Source organism: Parasteatoda tepidariorum, chromosome 9 (genome assembly GCF_982258835.1).
Source record: "Parasteatoda tepidariorum strain Cologne lab strain chromosome 9, Ptep-v5.0, whole genome shotgun sequence".
In the NCBI taxonomy this organism is placed as follows: Eukaryota; Metazoa; Arthropoda; class Arachnida; order Araneae; family Theridiidae; genus Parasteatoda; species Parasteatoda tepidariorum.
In genome coordinates, this window is record NC_141763.1 from 91490567 (window position 1) to 91508164 (window position 17598).

Below are 17598 nucleotides of genomic sequence, written 5' to 3' on the forward strand. Positions count from 1 at the left end.
GACAATGAACAAAATGGTATCCACGCATGCTAGATTGATCAGGCATTCTATAAGTGCCAAGGGAGATCGGTTATTTCATACAGTTATCTATCGATGCATTTCGAACATAAAATGTGCCGTAAAATTTAATGCATGTATCAGATCCTAATAAATTCAATGAAATATGAAGAAAAAAAAGGCGCCAAATAATAAAAATCTTTCAGAAATGAAGAATGGTGCTTCGTTATTTGGACACTATATAAATAATTCTATGGTTATTCCATCCATTAATGGATCTCTGACATAAAGCCAATACAGGTATCAGGTTTTAACACATTCAAGCGCAAATAAATTATTCCTTCGAAAAATTTTCGTATTTCGTGAAAAAGATGTTTAATATTTTATAAATGCTATGTGGAATGCAATATTTAACAATAGTCCGAAAAATTTCAAAGTTTGAAAAAAACAAAACAAAAAAAAAAAAACAATATTTTATTATCAACTACTGATTTATAATCTTTATAAATTTGGAACATTCCGAAACTTTTTCTGATTATTATAATCGATTAAGAATTTAGAACATTCCGAGACCTTTTCTGATTATTATAATCGACTAAGAATTTAGAACATTCCGAAAAGCTTTCTGATTATTATAATCGATTAAGAATTTAGATCATTCGGAAACTTTTCTTGCTTATTATAATCGATTAACAATTTAGAACATCCCGAAACTTTTTCTGATTATTATAATCGATTAAGAATTTAGAACATCCCGAAACGCTTTCTGATTATTATAATCGATTGAGAACACAAAAGAACTGGTACAACAGAATGATCACAATTGTTTAAATTTTAATGCAAGAGAAACAATCCTTTTATTTCGCAGAGCTATCCGTTTGAACTATTCCGACTTCAAAAGGAATTCGTAAAAGAATATCTCACAACTTGCCAGTTTTGAATATTTACCTGTACGTTCATCTTTCTTAGAGACAAGAAAAAAATGAATAAAATATACTCAAGAAAGATACGGAGAGGGTGTAGGGGGAAAAAGAATGACGAAAAAAGTAAAGGATTCCCGTAGAGGAAGAAAAATTCTACAACAAACGACACGGCAAACATTGCCAGGTTTTTAACACACGAGTTTTGAAAATAAATCAATTGCGACATCTACTGTCAAAAACAAATTTTAAAGTGCCATTAAAAAAATCTAATTCAAACGAAATCAAAGAAGATTATCATGTCAGTAAATTTTTAACTTATAATCAGAGCTTTGTTTATCAATTTTCAGGCTTTTCTGATCAAGAGCCTATATTTTCAATAATTTATTTATTTATACAATTAACGACGTGCTAGTAAATGCCATTTCGAACTTACATATTTAAAAAAAAATTATCAACTTGGTGATTTTTTTATGAAAATAGAGTTCCTTTTGTATGTTAATTAATATTAATTTTAAAAAAAATTACGCCGTTACATTTTTTTTTTTTGAAAATTGAAGGCGCATTCAGTAAATAAAGTTCTTAAAAAAGCTTACCATTAAAAAATAAAATATAATGTTTAGAAACTTATGAGTCATAAAAAAAATTATGCACGTAAATTGTTTTACATAATTCAAAATAACTTAAATTGTTAAAATAAAATAAATATTAGTATTAAAATTTAAGAATTATGAAAACGGGAAGACTATGCGCATTGAAATATTTGCATAATTCAAAATACCTCAAATGGTTTAAATAAAACAAAAAAAAATTATAAACTGAAAACTTTCAAAAGTTTTGATGCGATCAAGCGAGAAAATTAAAACTTAAAAAACAAAACTACAAAAAGTGAACTTTCAAATTAAAGAACTATCAATATTAATATGGGTTGTAAATATTGTACTTAAACCAATCATTATCACAGAATTAAGATAGACTCAAAATATAATAATTCTACGACCCTAAAAGACTAAACATACTTTATGTTTTACAAAAGTAATCATAAGTAAAACATACCGAAGTATGTTTTGCACCAGTTTAATAATAGTATAATACAACAGGCAATAACTAAGTGTACAGTATAACAATTAATAATGAATATAATTAATCAACAGGCAGAATTAAGTTGGACACAGAAGTTAATAACAGAAACAATTTCTGCAACTGTTTCAGATCGTATCAATAAGATTACTTAATATAATTTTTGACGTTGAATGTAAAAAGGATGGATGCAAAAAAAAACAAATGACCTTATTTTAGTTTACGCAACTGACAGGAACAAAGTTTTCTAGGTGACCATGTGTCTTTATCTGGTCGACAAATCGCTTGACAGACCAACTTCACAGCGTTTCAGCGTCCTCAGTAATTAATTATTTTTCCCTTTCCAATTCGCTAACTTGAAATATCGTTCTAATTAGAAGAACCAATATGATCGAAAAGATAAATACTTCTTTTTTTTTCGTAAATAATACCAACGAATATTTTGAGAAAAAGAATTAAAGTAGAAGTCCACGTGCTCTTTAAAAGCAGAAAAAACAAGACATTGAAATAACAGGTAACCTCATTATTCATTTCCTACAACGAGGAAAAAAAGTATGGCCAAAACTAACAGATTATGGTATTTCTGACACTTTAAAAGCTCTGTAATTTTTGCTAAAGATTGATTTTGATTTTTGTAAAATTAACAATAAAATATGGTTTTATAATATGTGATAAAAGTTGGTAATTTTATCGACATGGCATAAAAACCATTTATTTCGTTAAATTCGCTTCCTAATTTTGTATTCTTTTCTAAATGTGTAGTAATAAGGACTATAATTTTGGAAACCAGAATTTCCGTAACCATATAAATGGGAAAGAAAGATAATAAGGAAGAAAAACAATCAAATTAACAATAAAAGAAGGTTTTATAATATGCGATAAAAGTTGATAATTTTATCATCATATCTTAAAGCATGGCATCAAAACCATTTATTCGGATAAATTTTCTTTCCGATTTTGTATTCTTTACTAAGTGTGTTATAATAAGAACTATAATCTTGAAAACCAGAATTTCCGGAAAACTGTTACCATATGAATGGAAAAGAAAGATAATAAGAAAGAAAAATTTAATAAATGAATGTTTTAAATACCAAATATTTTGGTTTTATTAACCAGAATAATGCTTTTTTTTTCTTTCTTTTATTTGACAGAAATGTTATTCCTGTACGGTAATTTCACCAGAGAAATTTTTTTAAAGGCCATTGAATTAGGCTGTTTCGTAAAAAAATAGAAGTTTTTTAAAAAAAAACTTTTATCGACAAACGAAGTTTGGAACTATCTATTACAAAGTAACAGATAAAAAAAAAATAATGAAATAAACTACATTCTTCAATTGTACTAAAAGGAAAAAAAAATTTGTTTTTTTCCCCTGACCAAAAACGAAGGCTCATCCCCTTTGCTAATAATGTTCTATCACCACCGAAAGTTATCCCCGTTTTATATTTGAAAGTGATGTCCCATTGCATTTTAGGTCTGACAAAAATAGATTTACTTTATTCTTTTCAGAACAATTAAAAAACGTTGCTTCAAAATTTTTATTTTAATTCAATAATAATGACTTTAATTATTAATTTTCATTATTTGAACGGGCATAATTTAACACTGAACGCGTTTTAAGAAAAATTGCGACGCATTTTCACATAAACATGCGAAGGACGTTGAAAAAGTTCCAACGATTTATATTTCATTTTGTTTGTATATTTATTTTCTCAAAATGGTTTTTCGCAATCGACAGGTCTCGATAACTAATGATAAAACTGTTTTGAGAAAATCCAAAACGCTTTTCATAATTACAATTAATCGACTTTCCAGAAAACCTTTTATTTTTTTTACCTCTCGTTTTTTTTTATTTTATTCATTATAATTTTTGGAATTGGCAGGTTTTGGTACCCAATGATATCCTCAAATGATTCGATAAAATCTCGAAACATCTTCACGCAAGGACTTTCTTAGTCTAGCGTACATTTATATGTCAAACTCATTTCATTTTTTATTTTATATATTAATTATTAGCATTATTTATTATCTTTGGACTTGTCAGATTTCGTTACCCAAAATTTGAAAGTTGTGATAAGAACAAAAAAAAAAAAGAATACCCTCTTTGAGGGGTGGAAAAATGTTAAAAATAATGTCGGAATCGGAAAACAAGACCCCTGCTTGTTCCGGGCTCACATCCGCTATTTAAAATAATGACAGGAATGGTGTTCCAAGGGGGAGGAGAATTCGTGATTTTACACCTCGTCAACTTACACAATTATGTCTTCAAAAGTTCATTGATATCTATAATTTTTATAACACAGAAAATCTCCTTATCTAAACAAGCTACCAAATGTAACACTAGGAGAGATTTTTCAAGTCACGATGTTCCAAAAATTGATTAACATGTAGCTGATAAAATAGGAATGTGGTTGGATGCTCACCATATGGCGGCACTTAACACACAATTTGGAAGGAAAAAAAAAAGGGGGGGGGGAATCTAACTACCTTCAGGTTCTTAAGATGATAATTTAAAAATTCACTTGCGATTGTAATCGTTTTAATTTCATCAACATCATTAAAAATTTTGGGAAAATGTCTGTTACGAAGCAACTAAAAAGATTGGTTAACAAAATCATGACAATATATTAAGGACGCAGACGATTTTGAATACATTAATAATCGTTTGACTTTAAAAAAAATTGACTTTGTATTAATTCTGATTTGTTCTAGATTAAAATATTGGGAACATGACTTATGGAGCATTTGAAAAAGTGGTTGACAAAAACATGGCAATATTTTGAAGGATGCAGACGGTTCAGAATATATTATCGATTGCTTTAGCAATCGCGCTTGTGTTTAAAAATCGTTTTCATTTTTTAAAGACAAGCGGATGTAGCAGCGATCTCTAATATATTCTTAATAGTGTGCAACCTTTTTAACATTGCCATGGTTTTGTCAACAATTCTTTTTGCTGCAGCTTCACAACAATGCCTCTCAATATTCAATGCACATCGTGAAGCTCAATACTGATCACAGACAAAATTACCAAGCAAACGAAGTGTCACATTTTTTACTTTTAACACAAGAACCCTCTTAATAAATGCTAACTTAAAATAAGAAACTTGCTGAAAAAGTTTAGAGAAAAAGAAATAACTGTTCCAATATAAATTAAAAAAATTAAATAAAAATTAATACTAAAATTTTTATATTATTAACTTTCATAAGGAAACATAATAAATAAAGAAATAAAATTGTAATAAATAAATAAACAAAAATATGGTAAATAAAAAGCATATAACAATTATTAAAACTTTTATATTTTGCATAAAATATGGGTAGGCACATGTGACAAATAGTTACGGTTGTAGTTATTGAGTATGTTAGAGTTACGGTAGCATCTTGACTTGGCAAAACTGTTTATAACGGTCAAGTGGCTAGTCTAAGGAATCTGAGATTCATATTTTCAGGAGCTTTACTTCCACCCTGATTTATACGTAGAAACTAACAAATTAAAGAAAAGATCTCATATTTATAAAATTAATAAACGTTATAGTATTCCAACATTTGAAGTTTATTGATCGAAAAAAAATTGCTTTCTAAATTAATACAATTTATTTTGACTGAATGACGCAATGTAATGAAAATCAAATTCTAGAAGCAATCGAATCAGTTCATTTTCTTCCAAAAAAGTCGTCTTCTTCGCGCCAAAAGTCAAAAATCATTAGCAGGTCCTGTGAATTCGCCCAGAATAATAACTACAAGACGTGAAGAAAAAAAAAAGAACTTTTTTGAAAGGCTTAAAAATGATATGCCGCCAATTACTAGAAGCAACGAATTTAATGTTGAGGCGGACAGATTCTCGTACTTGATAGCTGATCTCTTGTCTTCACTGCGAAGCTTCTCATGTAGACAAGGAATGTCTGAGGCACGCCTCTTTATATCCTTGCCACTTTCTGAACCACTTAGTTTGTTCAGTTTAAACGGAATCTGTCATTGTCTGACTTGGAATGATCTACAAGGCTTGTTTCAACATTCTTTTCTTTTCCGGTTATCATATAATAATGATTGCGTTCGTTAATTATTGATGATAAAAATAGATGAGAATTGGGAAAATTTCATGCATGGAAGCAACGAGTAAAAATATTAGAGTAATTAAAAAATCAAGGCTTCATATATATACCTTTCTACCTAATGCACTCTCTATTGTGGTTTCATTTTTACAAATTCCAAACATGTTTTGATTTATTTGAATAAATATATATTATATAATTTTGCTTTATTTGAATAAATATCTATAAGAGGAAAAGCATAGGTGAATAGAATAATAATTTTATGATAAAAAAAATAAAGAAAAGCAATTCCCCAACAGTCAATTATGTGGTAAGGTTCCACAAGCCAACTCCAGGGACCAAACCTTAGCGCTTTCGAATAATCATTCAATACCTAAATCACAGGGGCATCGCAGCGATTCTAAAATACATATTTATAAAACAAAACATAATTTATCGAACAAAGGTACTGATACTAGTCAATACATTTGAGTGGAAGTATCGTGTACCACTAAAACTATAAAAAAAAATTATCGACTCTTTTCCGATGTCAAAGTTTGACATTAGCTTCAAATAAATAAATTATATATTAATGTCCTCGTAAATGATATATTTACGGGAAATTTAAAGAACAAATTTCAAAGTGCTTAATCTGTAATTAAATTAAAAATCATATTTAACTATTAAGATTTAAAACACTTACATAAAATAAAAATTTCGCCAAAGTCTATCGCCGGGAAATTCCTTCTTGATGCCAGATTAACGTCTTTGCAGAAGATTTGGAACCAAATTATGATTTTCTAGGAGGGAACTAATTGCTTTTTTATCGCATTTCATGAACATAATCCATATTATCTCGATCGCACTTCGCAAAGAAAATATTTCACTAAGTTTTTTTAAACATTGCGTCACATACCAGAGGTCGATTTATCGCTCTCTCTTTAACACGCCGTTCACACTGCATCCGTAACCATGTAATAAATTGCACTGCCTTATCCAATAAGGAGGTGTAAAACGTAAACCCAATTAAATCTATGAGCATCCGGAAAAAATTCGTACTTTCGAAACCGATATAAAAATTCATTCTTTCGCTGATAAATCTTCGAAATAAAACCTTTTAATGTTCGTTGATTTAACAAGGTAGATATTCTTTTATTTTTTATTTTTTGGCGACTGATTTCCTAAAGTAGGCTATACACACTAAATTCCGACGTTATTTAGGTGGTCGTTCGAGTTTTCGAACGTTTTCAACGGAAACAAAAGTCGAATTGTATTCTTTTTTTATGGAATGTCTTAAAAATATTTCAGGGGGTTGCGAACGTCAATCTTATGGGAGAATTTTATTGACGTTAATGTACCTTTCCATCTGGTAATGGTCTTGAGTGAATTAGGATTCTAGAATTCTCCTTCTCTCCCCCCATTTCACGACCGCGATCGTAAAATAAGTGGAAACAAAATTTAATCTTTCTTGCGTTTTCTGATTTTTTTCTTTTTAGGAGTTTTACGTCAAATGGACCAGTGATAAGAAAAGAAATACTCGATATCACTATATAGGACCAATGTATTAAATTAAACCAAAAAAATTTAATTATTTCTCCTGATTCAAAATTCAATAATCAAACTCGACCAAGATATCAAATTTAGTCAGAGAAACAAAAGTTATGATCCCAATTCAAAAATATAAATAAATATTTATTTCTAATTTTAATTTTTTCGTTTAGTATTTTAGTGAAAGAACATGTTAAATTACATAATATATTACATTTTGACCTTCATAGTTAGCTGTATAAAAAAAAGCAAAAATTTTAATTTGCTCATATTTTTTAAATTTTTTATATCCAAAATACAATAAAATAAGGTTGGCAAGTTTTTGGTATATAGTATCGGTTCTTGATGAAAATATTATTATTAAATTTAATATAGTACATTGAAAGTTTTGATAAAGATTAAATAGTTAACTGTTTTTTTCTGACGTAATAAAACATATGTTGATAAGAAATTTTTTTAAAAAAGAGTCTAACCACAGTAATATACCGTGAAATATAAACTGATGAAGTACTAAAAAAAATTTCTAGAACTTCAAAATTATATCATTACTTTATATAAAGTTTTAATAGTTATCTATGCTATCATTACCTAATACTAAATGAGAAAGTAATATAGAATAAGAAGGTAATAAAATGAAATCTTCAGTTTAAAAATTAAAAGCAGTTTTATTTTTAGCTTATAACATTCATCTGCGACGATTGGTGCATAGTTATTTATTTGTTTAATTTTTAAACATAATATAAATAAAATTCGCATGAATTTTTCTTTTGTGACTATCGTCTTAGGTTTCTAACAGTTTTTGACGATTTCAACCATGCCTGTCTTGTCAAAAGCTAATTTCTGAAGTCACAAATTAAAATGCAACATCTCGTAATAATGTTTTTAATTCAAGATTAGCACCCCATTAATTTCAATGCCTAAATTGCTTCAGTGCTTAATTTTGCGGCAGGTGAAAGAAAATTATTTTTATCCCTAAATTGAAATCCTTTCACTTGGCGACAACATGGAAACATGGGACAAAAGTGTGAGAAGAATGCGCATCACGTTAAAAAGAAACTAATCTTTCGTTAAGAGGTGATAAGCGTTATAGAGAGAATCGTTTAAAAGCATAATCTATTTGAAGCATCAAAGAGTTCTGATAGATATCAATTGTATTCAGAAAAAGTGAAAAGAGAGTTCTTTAAAAAAAAAATCTCAAGAAAGGATTAGAAAATAGTCGGCGAATATTTCTAGAATTTAAGGCATGCGACAAGTCTATTGAGCTAGATGGATAGATGTATGGCGACTTGTACGTCTTAGGAATTTGTAGGATTAGAGTTGGAAAAAAAAGGAAGAAAAAAAAAAGACAGTAATAACGAAAGATAGAAAACATTGTATTCAATCAAGATATTTAAGGGTCCTAATTCAAAAAAAAAAAATAATAATAAATAAATGAAAAAAATTAAATATTTCAATAGAAATTCTAACAATTAAAATTCTATTTTACAACGTAATAATATAACGTTTATCAAGTACTTAATATCCATTGAGCTAGATGATCACATACATCAACTTGTAACGATGTTAAAAAAAATTAAAACAGCTTATGTCTATTAATAGATGGAAGCTCTATAATTCATAGCGTAAATTCATCTACCATCGGTAAAAATTATAACGGGCGGAATTTTCATACAAGACATTTGAATTTAATTCTAAACTCTTTGGGAGAGACATTGTATACACACATATATATATATATATATATATATATCAGGGTTGGAGTTTTTGCCGGCAAAAAGGGGTTTTTGCCAGGACAGTGGCAAAAACCTGGTAAAAACCGGCAAAAACTGGTAAAAACCGGCAAAAACCAGATGATCTAAATTGCTGATTAAATATTATTACAAAATACTTGAAACAAATTTAAATCAATCATAAGGAATAATAATTTAGATACATTACATGAAAAAATTATTTTTAACATATTAATAATTAATATACCTAAGGGTAATAATTTTTAAAAGATTGAAAGTTTTTGATCTCTTTTCATTTTAGAATTCTAAAATAAATGTTTTTTTACAAATAAATATTATTATTTGTATAATACTATTATTTATTATAAAAAATTATTATTTGTACAATAATTAACTACACATGTTGATAGATATTTTATGCTTTAAATTATATTTGTATTAATTTAAAACAAGTTCATTTCACTGGAAAAAAGAGAATAATCACAAATTTTCCAATCAATAATGTTTTAAACTACTAAAATGATACATTATCATTTAATTATGGAATAATAGTTTTGTTAATTTTTTTATAATTATTTATATTCATAGTATATATTTCAATTTTAGGAATAATTTTGTATCAAAAATGTGTTTTTGTCCTCTCATCTGGGAAAATATAGGTTTTTGCCGCTTTTTGCCACTTCGCTTGGCAAAAACCTGTTTTTGCCGGGACGGTTTTTACCGGTATTTACCATGGTTTTTTCCACCTGCGGCAAAATCTTGCCAACCCTGATATATATATATATATATATATATATATATATATATATATATATATATATATATATATATACGTAAACGAATTCTGCAAAAAGGCACGAAATTCTCTGAATAGGATAAATTTAGAAAGGGTGAAATTTAGCAGGGAAAGGATTTACAATAAACGAAATTTACGCATCTTAAATACGATAAAAACAAGTTGAAAGATCCGACCAATTAAGCATTTAAACTGCCCATTTTCACATTATACGCTACTTTACGACCAAATGCAGTTAAGACCCTGAAAAGAAGTCCCACTTGTCATTTCTATGGCCATATTTATTCAAGCTCCCTCCAAAGTCAATGGAATGCAACACTTTTTTTTTCCACCCCTGAACAATAGACTGATGGCCCACCTTATGCTTTAGGGCGTTAGGGTTCTTAAAACCAACTCATAAAACTTGGACAACAATAAACATAAAGTGCAAATCCTTCACCACACAGAGCTCTGCTTTATTTTTCTTTAACCATAGTCTGGAGAAAACACTTGAAGCTATTTATTTAAATGCTCACATGTTTCAAGTAGTCTCATTTCTGATGAATAGATAATAAAATACAGAATTCGCAAACCGTCGGGAATTTAGAATTTGTGATATAGGCTGACAAGAGGCATCATCTTCTTGATGCCCACACTGAGAAAAAATATATAATTAAAACTACCAGAATATGGTAAAATTTACCGTGTTTTTGGCTCTATTGCCACACCAAAAAGCTCGATAATTTTTGCCGAAGGGGCTAGGCTAAATGAATGAAATTTTGTTTTACAATCTGTGATAAAAATTGGTAATTTTAACTAACATGTTAACTTACAGTATGGCATAAGAGCTATTTATTCGATTAAAGTTACCTTTCATTTTGTAATCTGTGGTGCACTAAATCTGTGGTAAAAAGAACTATAATTTTGAAAACTAGAATTATCAGTAAACCGGTACCTTATGATCGAAAAAATTAAAAATGAATGATTTAAACACTATATATTTTGGTTTTATTAACCAGAATTATATTTTTTATTTTTATATATTTATTTATTTTTCAGAAATGTCATTACCATACATACGGTAAATTTATGAGACTTTTTTTTCTCCGTGCAGGGTTCAATATATTGGTACGATTTTATCACTTAAAAAATACTATTTAAAGGGTTTTTTTCCTAAATGTATACATAAAAATGTAATTGGGTTAACCCACAACGCTGATGAGAATTTTTATGACAATGAAAATTTATAAAAAAGGGTAGCACATTAATTTCAAGTAATCTTATGGTACGGCATATAAATATCTTATTCGAGTCTAGTGAATTATACCAAGGACACAGTACCAAACTAGTAATACAGTACTCCCCAAAAAAAGTTAAAATAAAGTGTATTTAATGTAATAATTAAAAAAAACTAAAAAGATAAAGTTTAATTTATTTAATTTTTTTTTCAAAAATTTTTTAAATATTTGATAATTAAAAAGTATTTAATAATAAAAATATTTTCAATATTTAATAATTAAAAAAATATTTAGTCATTAAAAGCAATATTTAAAAATTAAAAACATTATTTAGTCATTAAAAGCAATATTTAAAAATTAAAAACATTATTTAATAATTAAACATAATATTTAATAATAAAAATATTTTTAATATTTAACAACTAAATATTAAAATATTTTTTTCATATCTAATTTAAAAAAAAAATGTATTTACTTTTTTCAAAACAGCGTATTTCTACGTAAAAATCGCATTATCTGCTCCAGGTTGCTCAATTAAAAATGAGATATTTAATTATCGTTACTAAATTATGAAAGTTTAACAGAGCCCAAGAATAAAATTATGCTGATGATTGAAAATTTTACAATAGCAAAAAAAAGAGAATGTTTAGTGAGGCTATTCGTAGAGAGATCACGACATTTACCGACAGGAGAACCGACCTTCCCCGACGTGAGGGCACGCTGACGATTTTTACATTCATTTTTTCAATCCTGCTAACAAACGTGTTTTATTTTGATCTGAGATTTTCTTTCCTACACGAGAATGTATGCCCCCTACTGTCTTTACATCTGAATGATTAATCGTTTTATGCCACAAAATACCATTGACACAGTTATAATGTTGTTAAATGGCGTAGAGTATACAGCTAAATTTACAGCTATCGATATGGTATCAGCTAGGATGTCGTCGTTTTCATTTAATTTCAGCTTTAGCAGGATGCTTTTTCGCCTTTTGTTTGTATTCGTAGTAAGACAAAACTATCTTGTTTTTTTTTTCAAGGAAAAAAAAAACATGCGCACTTCAGATTTTGTTGCTTTTTATTTATTTATTTATTTTTATAGTGCAATTAAAAAATATAAAGAAGATTACACGATTTCAGAGAAATTCGAGGATATTTGAGTCATATGGGATAAAAATTGGAGTTCTTCCTCAAAGAATTTAAAAGTTTTTGCAGACAATCAAAGAAATTCGAGGACTGTCCTTAAGAAGATTTGAGAACGCCGGGTCACCTAAGCATAATAGGATTAAATTAAACAATAACAGATTTACAATTTCATGGGCACTTGTGATTTTTATTTATTATTATTATGTTTTTTTGATATTTTACTGCAAATAAAGATTACATTTATCGGAGAAATTCGAGAATAGTTGAGGACATGTGATAAAATTTAAGAACATTGTCTGTTCTCAAAGAATTTTTAAAGTTTTTGAGGACAATCAATGAAATTCGTGGGCTGTCCTCAAGATTTGAGGACGCCTGGTCACCTCAGTATAATGAGATTTAACTAAACAATACCAGATTTATAATTCCATGCGCACTTATTTTTTATTTATAATTTTATTTAATATTTTACAGCAAATAAAGATAACATTTTTCGGAGAAATTCAAGAATATTTGAGGACATGTGATAAAATTTAAAAACATTTTCCGTCCTCCAAGAATTTAAAAATTTTTTAGAACAGTCATTTAAAATCCGGGCTCTGTCCTCAAAATTTGAGGACGCCTGCCCACCTTAGTCTAAAGAGATTTAATTAAAAAATACCAGATTTATAATTCCAAAGAACGAATGTAAATAAGTATTTCGCGTAAGGATGGGAATAACATGGTAGTCCAGCCACTGTTTCAAACCCCGCCCTTGAAATACAAAGGTGTGACATTCACAGATAGGCACATAATTTTCAAAAAGAATGAAGTGTATAACATGGAATTCACACTCATTCCCCCAATAGAATTGTCACCGAAGTCGACGGGGGACGAGGTTCAGCTATGTAATCGACTATCATTAAGAGATGAAGTTTCAAGGAACCACAATGTGGTCAGGTGTCCCCATCACAACTAATACAGACAGGTATTGATGACAAGAAGGGGTGCACGAGAAAAGAAAATGAAGATGTTTTCTTAAATAGAATTCAAAAACCGAAACATCCCTACTCGCTTGGCTGAGTTTCCAGAAAAACTAAATGAAGTCTCTTTGAAAACGATCAGGTCACATTTATCTTCGACTCTCAACCCCCCTTCCCCTTTAGAACAATTATTTGGTGTTTTCTGTAAAAAAGTTTGTTTAAATAAATGTTAAAAATTGCACGTTTTAAAGATAGGTAATTAAAATACGAATTCAATTATTACTAAAAAAAAAGACAACTTCTTATTATATATTTAAATTAATGTGTGAATATTTAGAAATTGCTCATGAAAAGTCAATTAAAAATAATTTTTTTAAAATTAATTTTAGGCATTACGTCCAAGTCAATGGATGATTTAAATATCGGCTCTGAAACTTTCGCTCAACGTTTTAAGTGTTGAATAATTTTTAGAGATAGCATTTAAAACTTTGCACTATATAGCATCGAATACTAACATAAAAAAAGAACAAAAATTAAAAAACTTAGTTAAAAAATTTTATACTAAATAATTTTTAGTGGCAACAGCTAAAATATATCTTATATTTCATTACTGTGGGCAATATAACTCCTAACAACTTGTCATTATTGTGGGCAATATAACTATTACAATAACTCATTACTGTGGGCAATATAACTATTACAATAACTCCTAAAACTATAGATTTAGTAAATTAATATTATGAATGTTTGCAGGTATATAAAAATTATAATGCGAGAATCAAACCTTTATCTATTTATTTATTATTACGGTTACCTTAAGAAGCTTTTAGCCATAACACTTAAATCATAGGCTAAATTTGATTATTGTTTTTAAAACCTATTTAAAAGAATACAAGTGTTAAATTTTTTTGTAATTTTTTAAAACTCCACATATTTGCGCATATTCATAACAATTGGCTACTTTGATAAAATGAAATATGAATAAACAGTACATTGACTAATTGTACAACACTTATTAAAAGAATAACACATTTAATAGTAGCTAGAAATATATAAATACGTATATATATATACTACATTATTTCTCTTATTGGATTTTAAAACTATTTTTAAAGTCTGATTTGTGCAATAGACCATTCATAAAAAAAAAAAAACTAAAACGATTCCGTGGAATTCTGTTGAAGAAAAATGACACCTAATTCTTCGAATTCAACTTAGACCGGCGAATTAGTTAAGTAGACTTAAATATAAGTATCAATATGTAGCATTAATGAAACAGGTGGTTTATGAATAACATAATTCGGTTTTTCTTTCCTACATCTGTTTGATAGACGACGAAACGCAAGCTTGTTTATCCTTCGCGGTTTATCGACACTTTGCGGTTGATTCTCAGGTATTTCGGCTTTCCTCCTCATTTCGAATACCCCCTTCCCCTCCCATTCCCGCACGTGTGATTTTCTAGCTTACTCAGCATTTTCCAACATGATGGATACGTTGAAAAAGCTCATTTTTTTAGCATTTCGTATACCGTCTGAATGGCGACAGTTTAAGCTTAACTATTTAAGAGATTAAATAAAGAAGCAATAGTTTTAAGTGTTACAGTGTTCACTGATAAAGCTATCATCTATGCACGTTTGATATTAATGTCGAAATTTTTCATAATTCATAATATATTTTTTTTAAATAATAAATTTATAAAATTCACGATCTGCGTATATTTCATTTTTTAGGATAGCCATACGCACCTCTATAAATATTGCACATTTATTATCGAAATATGTACTAATTGATAATATACTTTTTTAAGTAATAAATTTATAAAATTCACAATTTAAGTATATTTTATTTTTTATAATAGCTATACGCTCCTCATAAGCGTTTGATATTTTTGTCCAAACGTATACAAATTCATAATATATTTTTTTAAATAATAAATTTATAAAGCTTACAGTTCAATTTTATTTCAACCATTACAATAGTCATACGTTCTTCTGTTAACGTTTGATATTTATGTCGAAATATATACAAATTCATAACGTATTTTATTATTAATTTATTACATTAAAATTTATATTTAAATTTCAGTATTCTTTTTGATAATGGTAAAAGTTATTTTTGGAAAAAAAGTAGTTAATATAATTTAAATAAATAAATTTAATTCTTTCAAAATAATAATACGTAAAAATCCAAAACAAAAAAATTTTTTTAGAATAAAAATATAACCAGCAACTCAATTTCTTTTTAACTAATACCACTAACCAATTTAAGCTTTAGTATTTTTTATACACTCAAAAATTAAAAATTAATTTTTACCTCTACAAATAACACAATACACAAGTTAAAATCAAAAGGAATTTTTAAAAATAAGCATTCAAAACAAAGAATTGATTAAAAGGACATGTAAAAGGATTATTAAACTATTTACCAATTATATTTTATGCTGAAATTTTATGTTACATAACTTTTCAATGCAGATTATTCGCTTAATTTTCTATGTAAATCACTTAATTTACTAAAGCAGAAAACTGTATTACCTCAATTTTTGAAGTAAAAAAATAAACTAATAAAAAAATTAAAATCATAATATTTCGATTCATTATCATATATAAATTTTCTATTAATTAAGGCTAAATTTATACAATTTAAGTTAAAGAATTTAGTTACATAAAAAATCAATTATTTCAATAAATCAAATATTTGCAATGAATACAATTTTAAAAATATTTTCATTAATTAGAATGTGTTAATTGTTTATCTCTTGTGAATTGTATACTTAAATGATTAATTTTATATAAATCAAAATTTACAACTTATTTATACATCTTAAATTAAATAACATATAAATAGAAACTTTCCCAATAAAAATAAAGATTCATTAAACTTTATTAATTACGACATATTGATATTTTTATTTATTGACTATTGTATACTTAAATGTTTATTTATATATTATTAATTTTATCAAATTATTTCTGCTTTATCATTTTATAATAAATAAAATAAAAGAGTTTTTTAAGTAAAATAAAATATTTAATTTTTATTAATTACTCAACATATTTATTTTTTATTGTCAATTGTATGCTGAATATTTCATTTTATTTTAATAAATTAAAAATTTTATTTTAAGTAATATTTAATATTCAACAAAATATATTTCTTAAATAATCTTATTTAAAAGTAAAAAGCTTACTACTTATTGCAAGAGATAAAACACTATTGCATTTTTTTTATCGACTATCATATATTAATCTTACGTTTATCGTCACTTGTATTGCTTGAATGTTTAAAGACATATAAATTTAATTTAAATACCAATCTATATCTTTTATGATATCTTCTAATTTATAAATATAAAGGAACTTTCTCGATAAATTAAAGAATTAGAATGATTAAAATATTAATTTCAATGTCTTTTTATAAATTCTTTGATGTAGGATGCAATACTTCATTTTTGGATGCAAAATAATGACAGAGATTGCAAATAAATAATTAAAAAAAACTTACCTGAATATTAACATGTGGCATTAAAAAGTAACCATGGAGACACAAGTCTCCTCATGGAACCTCTGGCACGCATTGAAAATTTATAAATCGAATTCACGTGAACAATCCTCCTGTTTGCACGCAGAGAATACTAGAATCCACATACATCCAATAAAGTACACAATTTGACGAAAAACACAAAATTATCTTCAATCCACAGGTCTTTTATTTCTCTATAAAATCTCTCTTGACTTTTATCAGTTTGATAAACAAATAAATAAAAAAATTATTATTCCTGCATACCACTATTTTCTTTATATTATTTCGAACTTATTCCAACAAAAGCGCTCCTTTTTAGCCGCAGCGCGGAGAGCGAAGAGATGAAATATGAAAGGAGATTCACTGTGTGTTCACGATTCCCGCTTATGTTAGTTGAAGTCTGAAATAATCACTATTTCTCGCCGGCTATGCTTGTTTTTATTCGCTTTCGTGTCACGTGGTCTCGTACTGTTTGCCAATCGGAGGTGAGTACCGAGTGTTTGGCGCTAGATGTTCCGTTTTTCTCTTTTCACGCACGCTTCTCTGTCTAGTTAGCGGTTGCGCGAAAGCTAGCGGAAAAATAGAAGCGGTAATTACTATAACTTGAGAATTATTGAAATCCATCAGTTCATCTGCTCTTTAAATAAATATTGTAC

General features: G+C 27.6%; 1 protein-coding gene across 1 annotated transcript in view; it reads right to left on the reverse strand.

Moving 5' to 3' along the window:
• The window catches only part of LOC107453597 (fibroblast growth factor 8), a 90752-nt gene extending 73396 nt beyond the window's left edge, over positions 1-17356 (reverse strand). The window contains exon 1 of the mRNA XM_016070474.4: positions 16925-17356. Within this exon, the coding sequence (XP_015925960.1) occupies positions 16925-16938 (14 nt within the window). The 5' untranslated portion in view covers positions 16939-17356. The remainder of the gene's footprint in view (positions 1-16924) is intronic.
• Positions 17357-17598: the final 242 nt, after the last annotated feature.